Raw genomic sequence first — 23,506 nt, 5'->3', positions numbered from 1 at the left:
ACTGTCCCATTCTAAGGATCACCCACACAACCTTCGCCAGAACGATCTCCAACAATTAAGCGTACTACACGCGGAGAGAGCCGGGGCAGAATGGGCAGAAGTTGTTCATCGGTCAACCCAAAGAATGGCACACCGCTCTAAGTATCATCGTCTCTCCCTCGACAATGCGTAAGTTCAAGCGGAGACGTCCGCGGGCGAGTGGCGACTTTTTAATGAGGCCACGTAGACGAGGTCGGAGGCAAACGGAGAAACAGAAAGAGAAAAGCACGAGGACCACCTCCTCCACCACGGCGGCGGCCACCGGTGGTAGTAGTAGCAGCGGTGGTAGCAGCAGCAGCAGCAGCAGCAGCAGTAGTAGCAGCAGGACGGGGCAGAGGACTGGAAACAAGCGAAGGCAGAGGTGAATGAGGAGCCGGCGAACCGCGGCTGGAGGCCATGCCCATAGGACGAGGGAGAGAGCAATGGTTATTAGTTTTATGCTGAGACGGGCTAACATTTACATTGTTTAACGTGATGGATTCATCTCGAGGCGGCCGAGCCACGGCTACCGACGTCAAACATTGACGGTAGAGGTGCGGAAAGCCCTGGTACCGACTCCTTCCCCTCCACCCGCGCTCCTCTCATCGTCCGTCTTTCGTTCCTCCATTCACCGTCTCCCTTTTTCCCTCTGTCAGTCTCACGGCCGGCCTCCGGTCCTCTTTCTCTGTCTGCTCGGGGGCCAACCAGTCGCGCTTACCAGCTGGTAGTAGCACTAGCTCAAAGATCGAGAGAGAGAGAAGGAGAGTACCAATGGGGTGGTGATACGGCGGGGTGACCCAGGGGTGAACGAGGCGGTCGGACCCACCATCGCCTGCCTACATCAGGAAAATTAAACCAAGCCAAGCGGTGCTTAACGCGCTGGGGCTACACGCGGCCGCGCCACCTCCTCCAACCTCTTCTCCTCCACCTCCTCCACTTCCACAGCTTCCCTTTTCGGTCCGAGAACCTTTCCTCTTCTACCATCCTTCTCCTGACCACCCTCGCAGCCAGCCCACCACCTGACCCCTTCCTGCCCGGTGTGGTGTGGCTGACGGCCTGGCTCCCGGTGTGCAGCCAGAGCATCGGTACTAAAACGGTACCAGCGACGCCGCTAACCATCATCCGAGCACTCGCCACTCGTTCATTCACTCCGTGTGCCCGGTCCACGTCTATGCTTTTGTTTACCCGACATCTCCTATATTAAAGCCGCCACGGTTATGCGCCCACCTATACTATGTATCCGCTCTTTCTAGAAAATATTACCGGCCTCGGCTCTTATCCGATGCATCCACGCGATATTCTTTTCTACCCGACCAAGATGACGCCGGATGAGCACAAATGCGGGGAACAGGTAGAGCTGGCTGAGTGGGATTGTTCTTTTTCTCCTCTCTTCTCCGTTTTTTCCTTTTTTTTTGCCCCTTTTTTCCTCCTTTCTTTTCTTTCACGTGCGTCTGCCTTTTTTCCCCTCTCTGTCTTTTTATTCCCGGTCGGCGAAGTTCGCGCAATCGTTGCACGGAACGCGAAATGCGAATGGCGTGTACCGATGCGTTCCTCGTCCGGGATGGCGATGGCTCGTCGCGATCGAAAGCAGTCGCGCTGCGTTTGCATCGGTGAAAACGGGGCCTGTGTTATTGTCAAACCTCCCGTGTCCCGGAGTACAGTCGCGAGGTAAGTTGCATTTGCGAGTGAACGTCTCTGTTAGGTGATTTCGTCCCGTCAGGTGTGATGTGTATGACCGAAGCTGCCACTTCTCTGACTCGTGGCTTGCTGTTGGTACAGAGAAACCTCTGACAGTGAGTAGCCGAAACTGTGCATGCTAGTGGGCCTAAATTCTTTTCTATATTTCAAATATCAAGAGACATTATTGATCCCGTTACTTGGCAAGTCAAAAATATCTGTTCCTGTTCCAGACGTTAGAAAGTTTCTATTTTCGGTCTAATTGATTTTACGACATCGAGTACCTTTGAAAACAGAGGTTCCACTGTATCTATTCTTCGTAACAGACCTATTATTCCTATTATTCGGCAAAATTTTATAAAATCCAGATTACTATCCCCGAAATGACAACATGGTGAAATTCTCACAAAACTATTCGTTTTCTCTGGATTATTTTGGCTCCCACGAGTATAGTTCAAGTGAGTTGGACTATGATTCAAGTAGCAGTCGCCCGTTGGCAGCGTTCATCGCAGCCATAAGCGCAGAGCTCGATAACGCACGCGGAATCGCTGCGAAAATTCGATGGCACCCATAGGAGGGTGGAAAGAGAAAGAAATGACACCGAAAGCGACGACAGGCACGAGCCAGTATGAAAAGAAGGGAAAAGAAGAGCAGATACTCACAAAGACATAACGGAAGTGCCGGAAACGCGGCGATCGTCGTCTCGAGGCTTATGATAGAACTGCCACTGAGTGGGCGACGTCCCTTCCGCCGGTGAGAGATCATCCCCAGGGCGAACGTTTTCGTAAGGGCTGCCCAATGAATCGTTCCCCTGCACCGGTATGGGTGGCAGATTCTCGCTGTCCGCGTCGCTTTCCACGCCAGAGGAAGACCTGTGCCCTGTTTCACAGAATTTAAAACCCAAATTTTATTCGCCTGTGTAAGAGTGTGCGAGCTCCGGTTACCGATAAGGCGGCGTGAGTGATAGCACGTAGCAGTGATAACCGGAATGTCAAATCGAAGCGGCGATCCGATTGATCTTCGCGATGAATTAACAAAGGAGGCCGACCTTTAACCGTTTGAGTCCCAAGCAGCGTGATCGCGCTGTTCAGATTTCATGTCGAGAAGACCCAGCACATTTCGAGCGTTCTCGACAGCTGACGGTGGGTCACCGACTGTCGAAGTCGAAGCGCTATCGTGCCACCTGGCCATTCATCGCCATAATATAAACGTAGCGCTATCGCGCCGCTTGGGATTTGTTGACATAAAATAGAAGAAGCGCTATCGCGTTGCTTGGGTCTTGTCGTACCCATTCTGGGACCAGTCATTTTGACTGTGTTGGTAGTTCTAGTGTTAACCAAGCCCTCTCTTCTCGTCCCCTTACACTTAGGTCTTTCTGGGCTGAACGCTGTTCAGACTTGGAGTGGTACCATGTTTTTGCATGAGTTACCAAAGTTATTAAAATTGCAGAGTTAGTGAGATGATGACAGAGAAGTGATACCTCGGTGGAACGGTTTTCAAGAGGAACCGAGGATAGTGATATTGAATAGAGATAATCTCACGGTGTGTAATTAGCAAAGCAGTATCCTCAATGCAATATTGTATTCTTACGTGTGAAAGCTGGGTCTATTTCATCATGGGAATCGAGAATTGAGGATAATTATGAGATAGTTGATCAGTGGATAATTGATGAGCATTGTAAATGAAATTCTGTGATCTTGCATTCGGTAATTTCATAGCTTAAATTAGGTTCGCTCTTTGGTGAGCTGGAATGGTGTTAATGTAAAGACTATCAACTTTTGTTCAGATGGGAACAAGTAGTTATTGTGCTAACAATATTTCAGTACTTAATTCTTGACAGATAAAACGAGGCATGTTGACTTGGTACAATTAATATACCTTGTTATAGTAAAATGAAGAACACTAAATTCTGATCATCTATTCCCGGTCAGCTAGACTATCTCTGATCATCTCTACAGACTTCTGAGTCATTACCACCGTCTCTAACTTTCCAATAATTTTCGCAAGCTGATCAAAAAATTTGATGAAATTTGAAACATTAAACGCTTGACTCGAAGCATACAAATTCTAAAGCAGGAAATATTTACAATGAAACAATTAAATTTCTCCATTATTCATAAAATCCTCAGACCAAAGTACACTGTCCCAAGAGTTTCACGTAATGATAGAATAACTTCCTTTGTCAAACTCGTAAGTATTTCTTTGAATGAAACTATTATATCAGAAATCCATTTGTACTAATCCAATATCCCAATTCTCTCTCGTCAATGAAGCAAAACGTTGAAGCCCCTAAACAGTGGCAATTAACGGTAACCGAGCCAATAGTCAGCAACCCATTAACCCATTCAACGTGATCTGATAAAACGACAAAATAGCCGCGTGTCTTCATATTAAATCGACAAATATGTATTTAATGCGCTCCACTTGAACCACTTCGTTCAATTCATTGCAATCCACCCATTCGCATAACACCCTCCAACCTCATTTATCAATTCGGCTATCGATACACAATTAAGGGGGGATCCTGATGTAGACTGAAAAAAGATCGACTATTTTTATCGTTCTAATCGATAGTATAATATTTCTAGAATATATTACCAAATTTTCAATGCAATCCTCAAAATATTAAAATCTCCACAGCATGTTTCAAATTGGAGAGAGATATCTCAAAAACCAGGTTACCAATTTGCTTGAAATTTTGCATACAGATACTATGATACGTGTATAAGTCGATGAACCTAAAAATTAAACGAAATAAGTAACTTAAACAACCTTTTTATACATACATAGACGTAAAATTTTCGTGAAAATATCGATTTTTCTTCAAAATGGCCTCATTTCAACAATTTTTCAATTTATCCAAATTTTCGAAAATTCATCGACCAACTACGTTCCTGAAGAGTGAGAAAATTGTTTTCCTGTTTTGGTCAAATAGGAGAGAAACTACGACTCCCGCCAGTTTCGAATGTCGTTATGGAGGCGCTACACATACGCTCTTATAACTCCAAATTTCGAAGTATTTTAAAATCTAAAAAAAATTCTTTTTGTACTCTTATAGTTACTCGCTAAAATCTCATAATTTTCTTAGAAAAAGTTCCAAAGAAGTCGATTTTTATAGACCGGGTTACAATAATACCCCCCCGCCCTATGTCGTATCGCTCTGACCAATCACCAAACGTAACGCGAATCGCCGCTTCGCAAACAGTCATTGGTCAGCGCGACGAACACAATAGGAAACCACCGCCGGCAAGATATTTAACGTGTCATCGAGTACGATCTTATCGAGTCTGAATCCCGGCAGTGGCCGAAAAAATCGACTCGTCGGGGCGAGGTGTCAGGCTACAGCCTACTTATACGATCGACGTCGACGCGTCGCTTTTTCCTCCTTTTTCCTTTCTCCTCGATACGTCTCGTTAATTGCACAGCTCGTTTGCCAGGCACGTCGAGGCGAGAGAAAAAACGAGCGTCGCGGCGGATACGCACTTTTTATCACCGCGGTGATGTCCTGAGTGACGTGCGGCGGGAACTGTCCCAGAAGATCGAGCACCGTGTTCTGCCGCGAGTCCCGGATGCCCAGGTCGACCCCACGGTCCAGCAGCGCCCGCACCACTTCCATCTTGCCGCACAGCGCCGCCTCGTGCATCGCGGTCCCCGCGGACGTTCTCGTGTTTACGTCCACGCCCGCCGCGAGCAGCACCTCCACCACCGCTCTGAAATAGGCAGACAGCATTTCTATACATCTCTCTTTTTTCTGCTCGGCTTGAATTATAGCAGAGTGTTCCTGTGACCGGCTCGCTGTACTCTTTGGATGAAGCGTGAAATATGTGGCTCATGTTTGCGAGCTTGGTGGACCAAGTCAGTTTCGAATTTATTTGTCACAATGGAAATGTTTCTTTGAGTGTTAGGAAATGAAAATTTTCTAATTGCCTTGCTGCTACGCTTTTTGTCGTAATTAGCGAGGTTATGAACAGTGTAATAAGGATGTAGTAATTTATTAAATGGGGAATTAACGGCCTATAAGCGTGTTTAAATAAAAGACAATCGTGCTCCTATCGTAGATAAAAGTCAGCAGACATTTTGTTAAAAATACCTGTCTATTATATTTCTATTAATTCCAGAGACAAAAATTAATAACATTTGCAGTGAATATTTCCAATTTTTTTAATAACTTTCTCGTCAAATTTGGAGCAAATTATGGCGCGTTTACAAATCTTTGTGACCCATGTAATGATACCTTATCAATAGTTTAGGTTCCTATCACTTTTGAACATCCTTCTTTATCCACTGTCTCAATAACACAATATTTCACTGAAAAATCTTAATGTCCTCCCATATCAAATGTCATCGCAATAATCATAACCTACAAAACATATTCTACAATAAAATCAAATTACTCCGAAATTCCGATAACGTCAATTAACAATAAGTATTAAAATAAACCAAGTACTATCCAACATACCAGATTTCATATTTGCCATTACCCAAATCAATCGAGCCGATTCCGCTTCAACGATTTTCATAGAAATTTCATCGACCCCTTCATCGTCTATCACATCGGAATCAACGTATGTACATACGCACTTCGATAAACATCGTGCCGTAATAACCACGGAACCTTTCACGCTACCTTCGCCGAGAATTAACAAACCAAATTAGGAAACTATCCTCCGATTCCCTTTAACCACGCATATATCATCGGCCGTTTGAATTTCCCGTTCCCCCAAGCGTAACGGTTAGAGGAGTGGGAGATGAAGGTAGTGGGGGGAGGCTGAACGCATCGAGGAGGAACGGTTCTCGCGGGTAGCCGTGGGGCCGCGGATCACCGACGTCAGCTGAAAGTGGCCCGCTTGCACGCATTTCCCATTTCGACGCGATACTACCATCGTGTAGCACGAAACCCTAGATTTCGTTTTGTATATGTCGCCTGGTGTGCACCGACTGCAGTGACCGCAGCCATCCGTCGCATATAGGATTCGTGGCTGGGAATCGGATTCACGTGCACCTATGTTGTTATTACCGTGCCATAGGGGTATTTGTATACTGGCTTACCAAGAGCACCGATATTGAATCCGATAATAGACATTACTCCAGTCCCCCGCCGATACCGGAGATCCCTACCCCTTGTCCCTTGCCAACCGTGATCCCCTTTCTCTTTCCATCGCCAGGCATAGCCCACCCTTTGTTCAACTCTGTCTATCGCCGCCCACGAATCCAACGGATCCGCCAAATATCGCGGCGAGGCGCGTGAAACGCGTGCGTGAACGCAATCATCGCAGTGTGCATCGGTACACAAGCGAATCCCGCTACGTTGCGACGTGGTCGCGCGGCCGGCTGGCTACGTGTGTACACTTCGTCCCCTTGCGCGTACACAACGTCGAAAACGAGCGGACACGATCAAGTTCCGCGCTCCCCACTCCACGTCGCCCCCACCCCGCTCCGACCCGCCGCCCAGTGCCGTAGTTTCGCGCCTGTCCAAACAGTCAAAATGCTCGTACACACGCGGACCGGTATGCTGTTTGACCGTGGAGATTGTCCATCGGAGACCGGCCAGATTTTCCAAGCTAATCAGCGCGACGAGATACGATCGAATCGTGTGAAACTTCATCGACACGGGAGCTATGGGTGAAATGGTAGTTCTTCTAGTACTGGCATGGAGTATGACCGTTCTATTTGTCGTGCTATATACCGTGGTTTGCATAGTACAATTGGGTGTCGGGAGTCACTCCTATTTGTTAGAAATACACCGTGCTGTTTATGATTTTATCATAGAATATAAAGGATACAGTAATCTAACCTAGTTTTCTAAAATTGAATATGTCACAGCATTTACTAATTTTTTCCAAAAATAAATTTACGTTATCTATGGAAGCAATTTTAATTAATATTAGTTATAATGTGTAACAGAATGTATACCTGAATATAGCACATGATTAATAAAACTATAAATAATTAAAAATATGTACTCTACAAAGATTAAAAGGACGTATAAACAACGCTTTCAAAATATCAACACCTATGTCCTACTCGTTCGAAAGCTTCCCCGCCAAACCTCATCCATACAAACAATTTACCAAAATTAAGCAATATTCTTCGTTCACACGTCCCTCGACATTCGGTCCCGGGTCCCATTTGCCACAGTGGAACATGGCCGCGTGGCAAACACGCGATAGTGTACACAGTTCGCGGGCACGCGCGCGCGACTCGCGCAACGGGCGCGCGTGTGTACACGCGTGTTCGCGCGACTATCTACGCACTCGAAGTAAAGCAACCAACGACGTGTCAATGAGATACAATGTCGCGTACGCACGTACACCTATTTAACATTTTAACGATCGTTGTCACGTATACGTGACTTTGCTAGCTGACGGTCATCAACCGTCATCGCGTAGACGTGACTACATTCTCTTAACACCTATTGGCTTGTATTAGATGAAAGATTTTGTTCGCAAATTTGATGTTTCATTTTTCAAGTATTTTAATCGTTTGATTAATAAAAGTGATTATAGTCACCTATCATCGAGCACTCGATCTGTTGAAGCTGATTAGTCACTCAACGTCGAGTGTTCACTCTATATTAAAGATAACTGTAATCCAATTGATGCCACGGTGAGCGTTTACTCTATACTGAATATAACTATAGGCACTAAAGGTTCAACACTCCCACTATACTAAAAATAGCTATGCATTGATGATGAATATTGTATACTGCAAGGTTAATGTCTCTAATGATTCAATCCATATGAGCGTGCGATTGTCCTATTAGGAATATAATCTTGTCAAATCACAGACCACGAAGCAAAACCGTAATGATGTCATATTATTTGTCTAGATTGGAATTTAACATTAACAATGTTAATAAATTTACGAATATTACCGTTTATTTAACTCAACTACTCTAGTTAATTTAGGTACAACGATTACTTCGATGAAACGATCATAACAAATCACGATTTGATTCTTGAATTTGTACAATCGCTATCCCAAATGTATTGAATATATACTGTATAATATTCAAAGTTCTTATTTAAATTGAATTGATAATATTGTTAATAAATATTGAATTACCACTTTATCAACGCGTATTAATACTTTCTTTACACACATTAGAAACTCACACTGTCGTATTCTGTAATAATTATTCAGTCGCACTGAAATCATAACCTCACTTTGTCACTATTCGTTTGTGTATATCAACTTAATTGCATTACTCAAATACGTAAGCTCACACAATCACATTCCATGGTGACTATTCAATTGTCAAAGTCTAATCGAAAACTTGTCTTCCTCTCGAATACAATACACGTTGACCAAAATTCCGCCAATAAATCGAGTCTCACTGGTCATTCGCCGCGCACACCGGCTTCACATCGCGAAGCCTGGATCGACGACAAGGATGGCTAGAGAAGCACAGATTGAGTGGTTTTAACTGAGGATGGTTACCGGCGGGAAAGAGAAGGCAGAGGGCGCATCAGTAGCGACAGAAAATGCATTCATCGGACTGTATATCGCGACGCGATCGCATTATAAGCGACCAGCGCCAGTTAAAGCGATTACCGGCTGCAAGGTTGCATAGAAAAACCGACGTTATACCCGATTACAATGTGACTGCCGTTTCGCGGCGATTCACGATCGGCGAACGAACGATATTCGATCGAGCTCCGTGTGTCCCCGTCCCAGCCGTTCCGTCCTACGCCCGTCCAACAACGTCGATTATTTTAAAGGCTTACCAACCGGATTATGGACGTGACGCCGCGATGTTAAATGAGAATGAATTGGCCGAGCATAGCGTTAAATACTATTCCCTCCCTTTCCATGATTCTGGAATGCTCTGTATACGGATGGTGAAAACCATCTGTATAACGATGGTTTTTGGTTATTTGACTGAATTAAAAATGGAGTGTATATATTTTTAATTTCTGAATGAAAGATATTGTATTGGGTATGTTATAAAGAAGAAGATACAAAATTTGAGAAATTGAAAGTTAAAACGTGATGGATAATTTTTAATCCGTGTTTATTTGTAATCTAATATTATCATTATCGAGAGATGTTTTTACTATTTAACGCTGGTGCCATCTATTGAGTGATAGTGGTAGTTGTTACTACTTTTATTTCATTTTCAATTGCTAAAGTAAAATTCTGTTTCCTATTCACGTGCAATTTCAATTTTTTTTTCTTTTTTTTTTTTTTTTTTAAGCTAATTACCCATCTAGGTAATTTCTCTCGTAAGAGCTTTGCGAATCCGAAATAAAAACAGTATGAATACTGTAATATTATGTATAACATACATAATATAAAATAAAAATGAAAATTTTTATTAAACTATATCCTTTGCATTTTTAGAAATTTTGGAACCGAAAGACTCGATTGCTGTTTAAATTTCTATATTTAAAATAAATGTCTCCCTTTTCTTTTTTAGAGTTAATCGATTTTACCAATGAACAACTTATCTGAAAAGCTACTGGAACAGTAATCACAATCAATACAGTTAACAATTGTTTTACACTGTAACAGTTACAACACCATTTCGATCTTTCATAATTGTTTCAAAAAGAACTTTTATATAACAATTATTAACAGTTATTCCTGGAACCGTTCCAACCCCTTGTATCGAATATTGGAAGCAAAGATTATTCTTCAGTGCTTAATATACACTATTCTACTTTTAGCTAATTTATGGTATATTTGGAATATTTTTTTTTTTTCAGTTCAACCGCATTTAACCATAATAGAATGGCACACATACACACAGTAATTAAAAAAAAAAAAAAAAAATGTACACCTCAATTTTTCTATCATTCTATTTTTATCCCCACTATCATGTCAATTTTACACAAATATTTCCCCCCGTGCCTCAGCCAAATGTTATTTATGACGTTTTGGATATTTTAAATCAACGAACCGTTCGATGACAAACTGGAAATAATAAACCAGGTGCGTCGCATCCAGCTTTGCGAATATAACGTGAAATATTTTGCAGAAAAAAAAGAAGGAAGAAAAAAAATATATACCGTGAATCATGTGCAAATAGTCGTTCGAAGAATCGCTTCATGCCACCCCCTTCCGCCGCCAATGTCGAAATTCATTTTCGTTATTTAATTGTACAGTACCAGTGTAAACGATTATCCGGTTAATCTTGCATCATCCGATTGAACGATTCGATTAATCAAATAACGAAGGTCCGTGCTTACAATATCGTTTATTTAACTGAACATTTTTGCCGTGCGATGCGACGATCACCAATTATTTGTATAAATGCTAGTAAATCGATCGGACGCTGCGAGGCCTTCGTCGATATTTGGGTGACTATTTTGGCGCATTGTCCGCCATTGCGATATCACGCGTCTCGTGTTTCGTTCCCGGAACGTGTTTCACTGTTATACGCCGTCCTCTGTCGCTTATTTTCGACGTCCCCTACTCGCCCAGGCTCTCTCTCACGCTTGACTAAATCGCATTCCCTGTCACACAATTTACGTTTTCGAAATTCACGCTTTGTCAAAAATATCTGTCTCGTGTATACCCTTTCGAGATTTACTCTAGAAATACAGCGACACAGGTATGCTAGGTGAGAGAGAGATAGAGGGAGAGGAGTATTTATGGAAAATATTATAGAGAAATATTTGACATTATTTTTTTCCTGTATGGAAGGATTTAAGTTCTAATGGCACATACCATAATCAACAGTAACACGTCACACGGTGCGTCAGTCACACGTCGAGCCGGTTCGTCCGAATACTGCGAAGAGTAACACGTAACTGGGACGGAAAGACATCGGCGAAAACTGACCGTGAGCCTGCCTGTATTGTTTACGTTTGGTCCTATCTACAAACCACGCCTCTTAGCCACACTACTCGTGTTTGGCCAGAGTTCCTTAATAGGAGTCTCACACATTGTAGGCGTAAAGGTTGAAATATAAATTTTGTAATTTAAAATTTATTTACAGTCAACCTTCTTGTAACGCGATAATTATAACGGCCCTTTTTAAACACTGCTTATTGCATTGTTTTGTAAACTTGGACAACTCTCATATAACACGAATATTTTAGGTATATATTCACGCAGTGTTTAATTTAAAAGTTAAAGTAATTACTTGGTATATACATACTGAATAAGTTTTTTGTAAAAGTTATTCACAATGTAACTACATCTTTTTATTTTTATAATGAAATTACTTGCATTGATGTGGTTTTTCAAACGTAGATTTAATTCAAGAAAGTATAAGGTATTATAAATGAAGTATTAATAAGACTATATAGAAAAATTGGATTACATGTATATACCAGTAATTGTTATATATAATATAGCCTGACTAACCTAATTGTAATCAATTTCTATTTAGGAGACTAACTGGCAACACATAGTATCTTATCTCAATGCAAATTACAAATAAAAATAAGCCTCATCACATAAGTAACGAAAACTACATTTTCAAAATCCACACTCCTATATTCCCTATTCACATATCCCTGTGATCACCAATACATTAATACAACAGCAAAATACAATTATACTTTCCAAATACTCCACTGCCGCATCAAAAAACCTCACCAATTACTTCCTCCCAACCTCATCCTCTAAAAAATGAAAACAAAAAGAAATGATCCCAACTCCCAATCCTACAGAGCCCAATCACACATCACAAATCACACAATCGAACACAAAATATCCATCGTTATTCCCAACTCCCATTGTTCGAGCAGCAGACGCTGCAGAGGAATGCTAAATCCCTTCAAAAGGGAACAACGCATCGGTGTGGCGCGGTTATCGATGCGTCAGAACACCTTGGTGCATAAAGGGGCATTAAACATCCCGCGATCGCTCGGTCGGGGGCTAGGCAATCGCGATTCAGCCGGGTCCGTGCAAACGTCGACCGATCTAGGTCGATACGTTTCGAAGGTAATGATTAATACGATCCTCGTAATCGAGAGGCGGTCAGCAATGCGCACGGGTAGCAGCAGGCCTGTCGGTGTGGCCGCCGCGGATGCATTCGATCGGAGATTCGCTCTAACGGGGAACGAGAGAGCGATCGGTAGGATGGTAATATAGGACGTGTGTAACCAGGAGAGGGTTGCGACGGATCATGCCAGTTGGAGGACGTACATATCGTATTCGACGGGATTACGCAACGTGGTGCTCTCTGATTGGCTCTAATGGCAACGCTGCAAATGGCTCGACATCGTTATGGTTAGCTGAAACGAGTCCATTGTTGTTCGGGGATACAATGCGCGGGCTACATTACTCGGTAATTAGCGCGAACGGTTCTGGAGAAAAAGCGTCATCGCGAATGAAGTTCTGCAAGGTGGAACGTGCCTTTCGAGGAATTGGGAGAGGGGTCGTGGAAGGAGGCGCTTCGAAGAAGTCGTACGTTTCTTTTTGTGACGTAGATAGACCTGGACAACTCTTGCTGGTGACCTCTCCGATGATTTAATGGATAGTAGATGTGTTGGAAAGAATTCTTCAATTAATTAAATGAATATTTATATGCTGGAAAGAATTTTTCTTGAATTAGTTGAAGAGTTGATTTTCTTTGGAAAATGGACAATGAGTTATAATGTAGTTTGGATCATGTAGTTTTGATTATGTTTTGCAAATGCTATCTGTATTTAGTAATTTTGTTTGTTACCTTTGGGATGCATGAATAAAGTAGTGGAAGTGTTGGAGAGGGTTCTTCATTTAATTGAATAAATATTTCTATGCTGGAAAGAATTTTTCCTTGAATTAGTTGATGAATTGATTTTCTTAGGAAAATGGATAATGAGTAATAATGCATTTTGGATTATGTAGTGTTGATTAAATTTTGCAAATGTTATCTGTATTTAGTAATTTTGTTGATTACCTTTGGGATGTATGAATAGAGTAGTGGAAGTGTTGGAGAGGGTTCTTCATTTAATTGAATAAATATTTCTATGCTGGAAAGAATTTTTCCTTGAATTAGTTGAAGAATTGACTTTCTTAATAAGTAATAACACATTTTTGATTATGTATCCTGAATGAAATTTTGCAAGTACAATCTGTATTTAATAATTTTGTTGATTACCTTTGGAGTGCATAAATGGGGTAATGATTGTGTTGAAAAGGGCTCTTTATTTAGTTAGCTGTGAAAATTTCCATGAGAATAATAAGTGATATATTTAGCATTGTATTTTGGATCAACTTTAATGAAATTTTGCAAATGAAGTTTATATTCAGTAATATAACAACATTAATATTTGATGACATTCGAAGTATCAGATAACAAACATCTATTTTGCATGTTCTCTGCAAATATTAATACATATTTATTTATTTTCTTAATTTTTGATTAACATCGTGTATCGAATAATCGTGTATTTTGAATTAATTTAAAAACAGAGAAATCGGAAAATTCCATTTAATAATATTTATTTTATTCAATAATGAAAATTTCAAATTTGTTCTCTAGAAGTGTTGCTTGGACAAAATCTATTATTTATACTTGAATATTTTTTAATGTAAATATAAATGTAAAGAATTCTCTTTTTATTGACAATGACTGTCATAAGACAAATGAGCTATATATTCTGGATTAATTCCATTAAAATTTATGAACAAAGCCAAGAGAAATATTTCATTCATATTCAGTAGTTTAGTAGTATTCAATATTTAATGATCTGTGAAGTATTTGATAATTATTACTGACAAATCGATGATATAATAGAAATGCTGACATAATATTTGCAATTATGAGAATCCTGTTCTAATTTTATGTGTATACATTGTTTTTATCAAAATTAGTTTAATCCCTCATTAATTACAGACAACTACCTTATATTAATCCTATAAAATACTCTTTTGAACTATTTTACACTTTTTAGAGCACTAATATATCCTGACATAACCTTACATCTACGAATTATAGCCACAAAGAAGCTTATTAATAAACGACATTCTAAAAATATGAAAAATAATTTAAGCACCGTTCAATTTTACGCATATACACACTACACCTTATGTAATCGACACTCTTCAATCTATCAAACCCATATATAACCTAATTACTACCCTCCATTCAACACCGCATTTCGCAATTTTCCATTTCATAACGAATCCCCTAATAGTGATGCAACTAACCTGATATATTCCATTTATGTTCGAAGACAAATCCATTCCCACTTACGCAACTGCCAGAAACACTAGTGCAAAAATAGCGAGCGTTGGCTAAAGATACAACGTGTCACTAAAAATTAACCGTTTTTTCCTTCGGTAGCACACGTCGAGCGCAAATTAATCGTGCGACGCGTGTACGCGCTCAGAGGGCGAACGTACACAAGCCGAGCAGGGTTCCACGAATCATGAATAACCTAGCGACGATCCTGATCTGCAATGCAATATAAAATAGATTTCATGGACAGCCGCGGCAAACGTGCGCGGCGCCACCCTCGCGTGTTGATCAAACGCCGTGCGACGATCATCGACTCAACTTGATTAAATAAAGAGAGCATGTAACCTCTGAACGATCACGGCTGGTTATTGCATGGGCCACGATCCGTAACGCAACTTGAGACTGGCAACGTCAAACGGAATTTTAGGTGAAATTTATGCAAAGTAAAGGAAAGAATTTCAACTACGCGACGGGTTGTTGTTAGGTTAGTAAAAAGAATCGAACATTTTTCTAAATGAAAAACTAACCTAAAATGCTATCTTGCATATTTATGAATTTTTGTCGCATTGTTTATAACTTCATTATAATTTTAGGTGAATTTTATATCAAACAGAGGAAAGAATTTACAAGTACGTGATGATTTATTATTTGATTGGTGAAAATACTATATTAGATATCTATGATCTTCTGCCACGCAGTTATTTAAAATTATGAGAAAATATGTCATATTATCATAAAACATTCGATGAATTCATCGAATTCAAATGAAACACGACAATCGGTAATCTAAACATTAATCTAAATGTACATATCTACACTCAAACATTCTCAAATTTAATCAAGGTTCATAGTTACAGAAAAAACGTAGATATTCACAGAAAAATGCATGTTCTCAAAGACTCACCTATGACCATTCCGCGAGGCCAGATGTAGCGGGGTGTGAGGGAAAATCACCGACGAGGAAGAATTCCGGAGAGGCACGATCAGCTCTGGATACGTACTAACGAGCAATTGCACGGTTTCCAATCTATAAAAGATAATTAATTTTACAGAAGAAGCACAAAGCCAATTAGCAGCGACATCGATTATTCAGTCGCGACGATCGATTATGCCCGAGCAGTTTCAGCTTCATAGACCAGCTCAAAAAACCGTTCGAATTTCGACCAAATGAATTATAAACGTACTCGAAATTATGAGCTAACCTCAAACGTAAACGGAAAAAAAAGGATCTAAAACGAAGTGAAAAAAAATAGGATATGAGGAAAGAAGAGGTGGAAAAACGAAGGAAAAAATCCTACGTGCAATTTACCTGCCATATTGTGCGGCGAGATCCAGCGCGGATTCTCCCCGGCTGTTGCGGATACTGGGGTCGCATCCGTATTGCAACAGCTGCGCCACCACTTCCGTGTGCCCATACTGTGCCGCGCAGTGCAGCGCTGTCTCGTTGTCCTTCGTCTGCGATCATACAAAGCCGGTATTTCGAGTTAACGGATACACTTCGTTTCGATAGCTGGCATCAAAGTGTTCCAATTCAAAATGGTTACGGCAACGTGAAATTACTCTCTACCAGGAAAAAAAGGCGAACGTGTTTACTGAAATAAGCGACGAGATTCTTCGAACGGAAACATAACCAAAAAGGTAGGTTATATCGACCGCGATCACGCGATCGAACGATGAAATTGACACGCTATTGGAAACGTTCTAACGAACGGAACGTTTCGTGAAATAAAGAGATTCGTTTAAAATAACTCTCTATACACCATTTGTGCTAACATGGAAATTACATTTTGTATAATTTTTAGATCTGGTACATAACCAAGTAAACGAATGACATAAAAATATGAAGGCAAATTTGAAGCATGGTGGAAATTTAAGCTACAACCTCGTTACTGGTTAATAAGTAGCTAACCAATGTTATTTTACACAACACAAGTAAGCGATCTTTGCGATAAGTATGTCAATATATTCCAAAAAGAAAGAAAAAAATTTTCGCGATTTTATATAACCAATATCACAGAGTTATGAAAAGAATTTATGTATATCGTTTCAGGAGCTCCAAGAATCTCTTCATTATTCACCGGAGATCGAATGAAAATAAATTTTACGAGGAAATTACAGAAATTCCGCATCAAGGTATGTCGATAAAAATTTCAATAAAATAATAAATAATAAATTTCTCCACTGTCTGTGATCGATGCAACAAATGATTTAAGATATTACCATCATTTAACTCTTTAATGACATTAAATAACAATAAAAAAAAAAGAAAACAAAACAGGAGAAGAATAAATTTACTGACCGTAAGATTCACTTTAGGTACCGAGGGTCCTTGGGTAAGAATTAACCGCACGATTTCAGCGTCGCCCGCCCAAGCTGCCAAATGAAGCGGCGAAGAGCCTTTAGCGTCGACGACGTTAGTGGAAGCCTCATATTGGAGCAATAACTTTACCACCTCCCTGAGGATAAAAGCGTTTCCCCGAATTATCGTCAGAATGTGCGCGACATCGATTAATCGCCGATCAGAGGGAATATTAATGAGAAACAAAGGGCTAAGAGTGGGTTCTTGTTATACGTATGTCAATCAAATTTTTATTAAAATTCTTTTAGTTTTTAATTCAAATCGAGTAGAATGCAGGGTCCTTAATTAAAACGTACTTGTGTCCGTTTAAAGCTGCATGGTGAAGGGCAGAATATCCACTAGCATCTTGCACGTTAGCCCCCGGACCCCGCCGTAGGCTGTAAATAGATAAAATAGATTTGTACTGGTATATGACACTATCTTATTATTATCTATAATATATAATATGTAAGTGTTTATATAGAGTAATATTACTAATAATATTATTGTTTATATAGGAAATAATCACAGTGACATTGATAAGTTATAGAAGATATCTACATAGAAACACAAGTTCTTATATCAGTTGTAGGAAGTTGGTAGTCTGACTGATATGCAATGATTCACTATTGAACGACGTTATTATTCAGATTCCTTCTGTTCAAGGACTACATATAATCACGCTTAATGGTGCGGATAATTTTTCATAGCTGATTCATACCGCTCATATTTTAGTATACTGAAAGCCAAAGGTTGTTACAAAATTGCGTTATAATTCATGTCTGAATATATTTTGTTCATTTTAGTACAGAAAGAAACGAATACATTTATGTTTAAATTAATTATACTTATGTTATGTTAAGTTGAAAATTCTAAGAAAATACAATTTTGTAACAAACATATTTCTTTCAGTAGTATCTTGTTAAAATATCGTTTTCATTGTTATAATAAAAAAAAAAATAATTACATGATATATCTTAGGTGAGGTATCACGTTCAATTTACTTATACTTGGCCCAAAATTGGAAGGAATTAAATGATTGCTGAAAAATACAAAGAAATGCTACTTCATATCAAAATTTATAAAATAAAGGAGATATATGACATAGAAATACATTAAATACATTATATATATATACATTCCAGCCCTGTTAAGAACACCACATGTCCCAAGACCTTTAAAACACTGGTTATATACATAAAGCAAAGGCAAATTTACAAGCAACGCAACATAAATAAGAGATCATCGTCATCGCATGATAAACTTCTAATCTCTGAAGACCAATTTCCAACACATATCCCTCCATAAAGGATGAAACTAATGTCACCAAGTACTGAGACTAATTTTACCAAATACCCAACATACATCCTTCTATAGGGTGTCCCAAAATTCAGGCAAGAAGTAATTTTGATAGAAAACACAGATTTTCAATTAAAAATTGTAAATATTGCTCAACAATGAAGACGCGTTTTTAGTAACCCTAAACTGTCAACTGTCACGCTGTCTTTTCCTTTTCGTTGGCAACACTTTGCCACTCAAATGGCGCAAAATTGAAATCTTGCGTGAGTTATGGGACATCCTTTATAAACATTAAGCAAGGTTAAAATATATAAAATTGTTACAGCTCCAAGAGAGTTTACGTTCTCTGCCCCAAGATAGATACCACGGCTTCGTATGAGTCCCACGAGGGATATTAGTTTGAAGCAAGCCTCGATACCGCTTTGTTTGGTGCGACGGTTCGAAGCAACCCCGATTGTCAGGTCGCTGCATCAGCGAGCACCGGGGTAACGATCATCCAGCAACGGCCGAGGCCCATTTCCGCAATTAGGAATTCATGTTTACTGCCGGTAACTAATACCCGGCGGCAATATGGGCTCGCAGAGGCAAAGAATCGCACTACACGCAACGAGTCACCGTATCGCAGCGCAGACAGAGTTAGGTATCACAATGGGTCTCGCGGACAGGAACAGGTTCGCTAATGAAGCTTCCTGCATCCAACACATGTTCTCATTACTGGCCTTTGTTGCGTTCGTGCCGAGATAAACGCCCGCTACGCTCTGCTCTGACGTAAATACAATGTAAACGCGTCTTTGGATCAGCCCCCTTGGGACGTACGCGACACCTTGCTTTTCCTTCCCTGCTCTCTTCTTTGCTTTTCTCCAACGTCGTCGGCTGTTTCTTTTGTGTTGCCTGTTCGATCGCGCGGAGACGCGACAACGATGGTACGTCACCAAGCAATTTCTCGTTATCCCGTGTTCTCTTCTTAAGTGGATTTGATTAGCGCCGCTCGAGGCTGGTCACTCAGCCACCCTTGAAGCGTCGAGTGGCGAGCGATCAAAGCCGATCGAATTGGCTGGATTCGATGAACGACCGTGACGCGGAGAGACCCGCCGCAAAACGGCGACGAGGGTTAAGAACGGGGCAAAGAGCCGCTGACTCGTTTGATCTTCGACCTTTTTCATATAGTGTGGGATTTGTCAGGTAATACGAGTAATTGCTTGGATGAGCTTGTTGCGTATATTGTCTGCAATTACTTCTCGTAGCAATACTGAAATTGTTTTCTGATGCATATTTTTTTTTTTTCATTAACTTGTTACGATTCATAATTTTAAGCATAACATTTGGAATTTACAATTTTTTCGTCCCAATTAAGAATGTATTATTAAAAAGAATAAATAATTTAATTTGCAATTTTAAAATCGTTTTATCTTTACAGAGGGTGCTTAAGAGGTTGATAATGCAATAAGAAGGAAAGGCTCAGGTAACTTTTGGATGCTTACTCGGATGAGAAACTGAATCAAGAAATTGGTATGGTATTAGGTAAATTAAGCATAACGTTTGGAATTTACCATTTTTTCGTCCCAATTAAGAATGTATTATTAAAAAGAATAAATAATTTAATTTGCAATTTTAAAATCGCTTTATCTTTACAGGGGATGATAAAGAGGTTGATAATGCAATAAAAAGGAAAGGCTCAAGTAACTTTTGGATGCTTACTTGGATGAGAAACTGAATCAAGAAACTAGTATGGTATTAGGTATGGAAACAACAAAATATTAAGTACTATAATCAATAAATAAACCGGTTGATAAAATTTCAACCGATTCATAGAAGATAAGGTTAGTAAAGTGAGAAAGTCTTTGGGAAAGTAGCAAGATTTATTAACGACAAGATGTCCTCATTTTCTGGACCTCCTGACCTTCATAGTAGCAGAGATCTCACAGGAGCATATGATCCATTTGATAATTCTTAGGATAAGGAGACCTGGAACAAATAGATCCTAATTCCAAATTAATCCTGCTATTAAGAAGACCGAATAGAAAAGTGACCTAAAACCAAAGAGATTCCAGCACCAAAGATATATTGAGGCCAAGTAGCCTTTGAGACCAAAGTGTACCTAGCACTAAGTGATATGACCCATTGTAAGAGTCCTAACTAAGTGAATTCTGTCACCAGGTGATGCCAAAGGGTCCTTGGCACCAAGTCAGCTCTTAATCCTAAGAGGATGCCTGGAGAATCCTGGAGTTGACATTAACATTGTAAGGATTTTGAGGACAATTAATACTCTAATATCCAACAGTCTACTATGAAGTTGTAAACGATTCCTTTTTCTAAGGTTCTAAACAATTCTATCTGTAATGATACGTTCTTTGACTTCCATGGATGTGCAATTATCAGACTTTACATTTTTATATACAACAAATACAACAAAAGCTATCTTCAAGTATTTCCTGGATATATCATGAGGCAATTAACAGCGCTGAATTAATTATTCTTATTAATTATTTTAAATTAATTTAAAATAATTATTTTTCAATAATTATCATAAGCAATTCCATCGACCTTTTTATACACGTTAAAATATCGATATGAATAACTCGAATGGAGAATGCACAAATTTCACTTAAATTTAATGATTACTTATCTTTTATCAATGCTTTTGCAGAAACGTTTTTCGATAATCTCGCCGTAAAACACTCAGAAAATATACACAAATGAGATAACAGTTCGGCGTAGCAAGCCTATCTGAAAGATCAAATCAGTAAACTCGGCAAACGCCAAAAAATATACTATTTGTGCGATTCGAGGGGCACAGAATCGACGCCACGGAAAAACAACGTAAGGGAACGCAATATTTATCTTGCTCGATTAATACACATCATAACCGTGAGCTACCGTGTTTGCTCAGTTCTCGTGCAATTCCGATATGAAGATAGACTCGTAAAAATATGTATGTTTACCCTTGTCCTTCGAACTGTCGCACACGTAACTCTTGTATCGATATTAGAAACGCTGCGCGCCTCTATCGATATTAAACGATGTTTTTGCCACCCAAAGTGCAAATATAATACAAATAAAATTCGAAGTTACGTTAGGTGAAAGTTCGTTCAACGATCTAATAATAATAAATTTCAGTATCTTTAAATCTTTTGTAAAATTAAAAATGGGTTGAAGAAATAACATCAATAGATAATAAATTGTGTCCAATCTTATATAAAGTGTATTTTTACTATGTATCTCGAAGCATAAGGAATATGTAAAAATTTTCTAATCATTATTTTCTTCTTGAATTTTATCAGTATTATTATATTATAAATGTATTAAAATAGTATTAAAATTAATTATATAGTTGATTCTTTTTTCAAAATATCCACATGTGCCAATAATTTTACAAGTATAATCAGTTTTCCAATATTTCTTTCCTTTTTTTTTCTAAAATTCTCCTTTCGCTTTTTTAGCTATTGTGATCTACTTCACCGACTGTGGTAAGTTTAGCGTTAACTGGGAAATTATTATTCGAAAGGGTTTTGAATTACAATTATTAATTAGACGACGTAAATAATCAACTCGATTAAACGTTCAATCAAACGATAATACAACTCGCGGACATACGGTTGGTAAAAGTGTTGCAATGATAAACAATAACTAATAACGCTTCTTAGCGATTAATGTTTACTGATATCGAGCGTCCGCTGCAAATTGTTCTTCGCAAATATTCGGCAAACCCGGCGATGTTTATCAAAGCGATGTCAATACACCGTGTTTACAACACGGTAAAAATTGCACGAATAAATGCACAAAAACATCCGACACCATTGACAATTTGACTACGCGCGACGCAGCAATTATATCGAACAGCGAATTAAAAAACGTTGGGCGAAAGTACTTGTAAAACGTATTAATTTCAATGTCGCGTATTTTAAAACCGTAGATTGGGTAAAAAGAACGAGTTAATTGAAATGATTGGAACTGAAATCAAAATGGAAATAAATTTAACGATACACAATTTATTTTCACTGATTTCTTTCTTTCTTTTTTTACAGGCAGCCAAAAATCCAGAAATCAACGACTGAATAAACTGATACGACGAACAAAGGGTATATAACAGAAGAGTTTGTAAACATAATCTATTTTTAACGCGTATCTATGTTATCAAATTCCTTTGGCAAATATCATCACGCAATTTCGAATCACTGTGCCTCAGATAAGAGGGTATTAAGAAATATTTCTCTCGTTGTAATACATTAATTGATATCTGTGGTCAGACGATGATTATCAAACAATTATCGATAAGCGTAAAGATACGACTAAGAAGATAAGTAAAATGCGATGCTTTCGATATAACTGCATTTTTTATGAAATCATGAAACAACAGAATTTTAATAAATCAAACATACATCTTAAAAAGTAACATTTCTAAATTTCAATAAAAACCTAACCTCGTACAAGTATACGCGTAGAGCTCCTAGCGAACAAAAAATGAAGCAAACTGGGACACATGAACAGCGCTTCACGCTGAATGTAAACCGCTACTTACCCCATTTCGTCTACTTTCTATCCCAAATTCACCTGTACATGCATAGCCAACGTTCCCACAGAATACAAACGAAACTAACTAAGAATAGAGTCACAATGGTTCTCTAATCTAAGAACAACGTTCTTAGACAACATTCAGTGAAGAGAAAGCGAAAATAAAAACAGCAAAAGACCTGGGCCATTATTATCACGATTCGTCTTGCCTACGAACAATTTCGTTCCGATTCTCGCAGACAGGGCTCGGTTGGTAAAGCAGGAAAACTTCCGACTGGATTTGCCTCATTAACAGGGACGCGCGTCTGAATCGGCGCTTACGTCGCCGAGCCGGCATCAAAGCATCGCATTCAGTTTACCCAAAACAATTACTGCGAACCGAAGGCCTTTCTCTGCGGAGCGCGGGGCAGATCAAAGGCTGCCTCCTGGCCGTCGTCGTCATTAAGCAACGAGACGTCATTAAGCTTTCGGATAGCGGCACTTTAAATCATCGGCACGCGCACAGCCGACGCTTACGTTCAACGGATCGTTCAAGGCACTCG

At 39.5% G+C, this 23,506-nt stretch overlaps 1 protein-coding gene and 1 long non-coding RNA gene across 3 annotated transcripts in view; one reads left to right on the top strand and one right to left on the bottom strand.

Annotated features, from left to right (window-relative positions):
* Positions 1-23,506, bottom strand: part of LOC108548631 (ankyrin repeat and SAM domain-containing protein 1A) — an 87,651-nt gene that overhangs the window by 55,496 nt on the left and 8,649 nt on the right. Inside the window, exons 2-8 of one of the 2 annotated variants that reach the window (XM_017901672.1) lie at positions 18,121-18,195; positions 17,471-17,551; positions 17,115-17,271; positions 16,125-16,270; positions 15,720-15,842; positions 5,179-5,405; positions 2,358-2,574 (exon numbers count right to left, since the gene is read on the bottom strand). In XM_017901672.1, the coding sequence (XP_017757161.1) occupies positions 2,358-2,574; positions 5,179-5,405; positions 15,720-15,842; positions 16,125-16,270; positions 17,115-17,271; positions 17,471-17,551; positions 18,121-18,195 (1,026 nt within the window). The remainder of the gene's footprint in view (positions 1-2,357; positions 2,575-5,178; positions 5,406-15,719; positions 15,843-16,124; positions 16,271-17,114; positions 17,272-17,470; positions 17,552-18,120; positions 18,196-23,506) is intronic. The other variant, XM_017901681.1, reaches the window with a different exon arrangement.
* Positions 16,653-17,203, top strand: LOC108548644 (uncharacterized). The gene is made up of 3 exons (XR_001890273.1): positions 16,653-16,747; positions 16,866-16,948; positions 17,132-17,203. It is a non-coding gene; the product is annotated as an uncharacterized LOC108548644 (long non-coding RNA).

Source organism: Eufriesea mexicana, unplaced genomic scaffold (assembly GCF_001483705.2).
Source record: "Eufriesea mexicana isolate 0111107269 unplaced genomic scaffold, ASM148370v2 scaffold474474821, whole genome shotgun sequence".
In the NCBI taxonomy this organism is placed as follows: domain Eukaryota; kingdom Metazoa; phylum Arthropoda; class Insecta; order Hymenoptera; family Apidae; genus Eufriesea; species Eufriesea mexicana.
The sequence above is the reverse complement of the archived record's forward strand: the minus strand, read 5'-3'. Positions and strand labels throughout refer to the sequence as shown.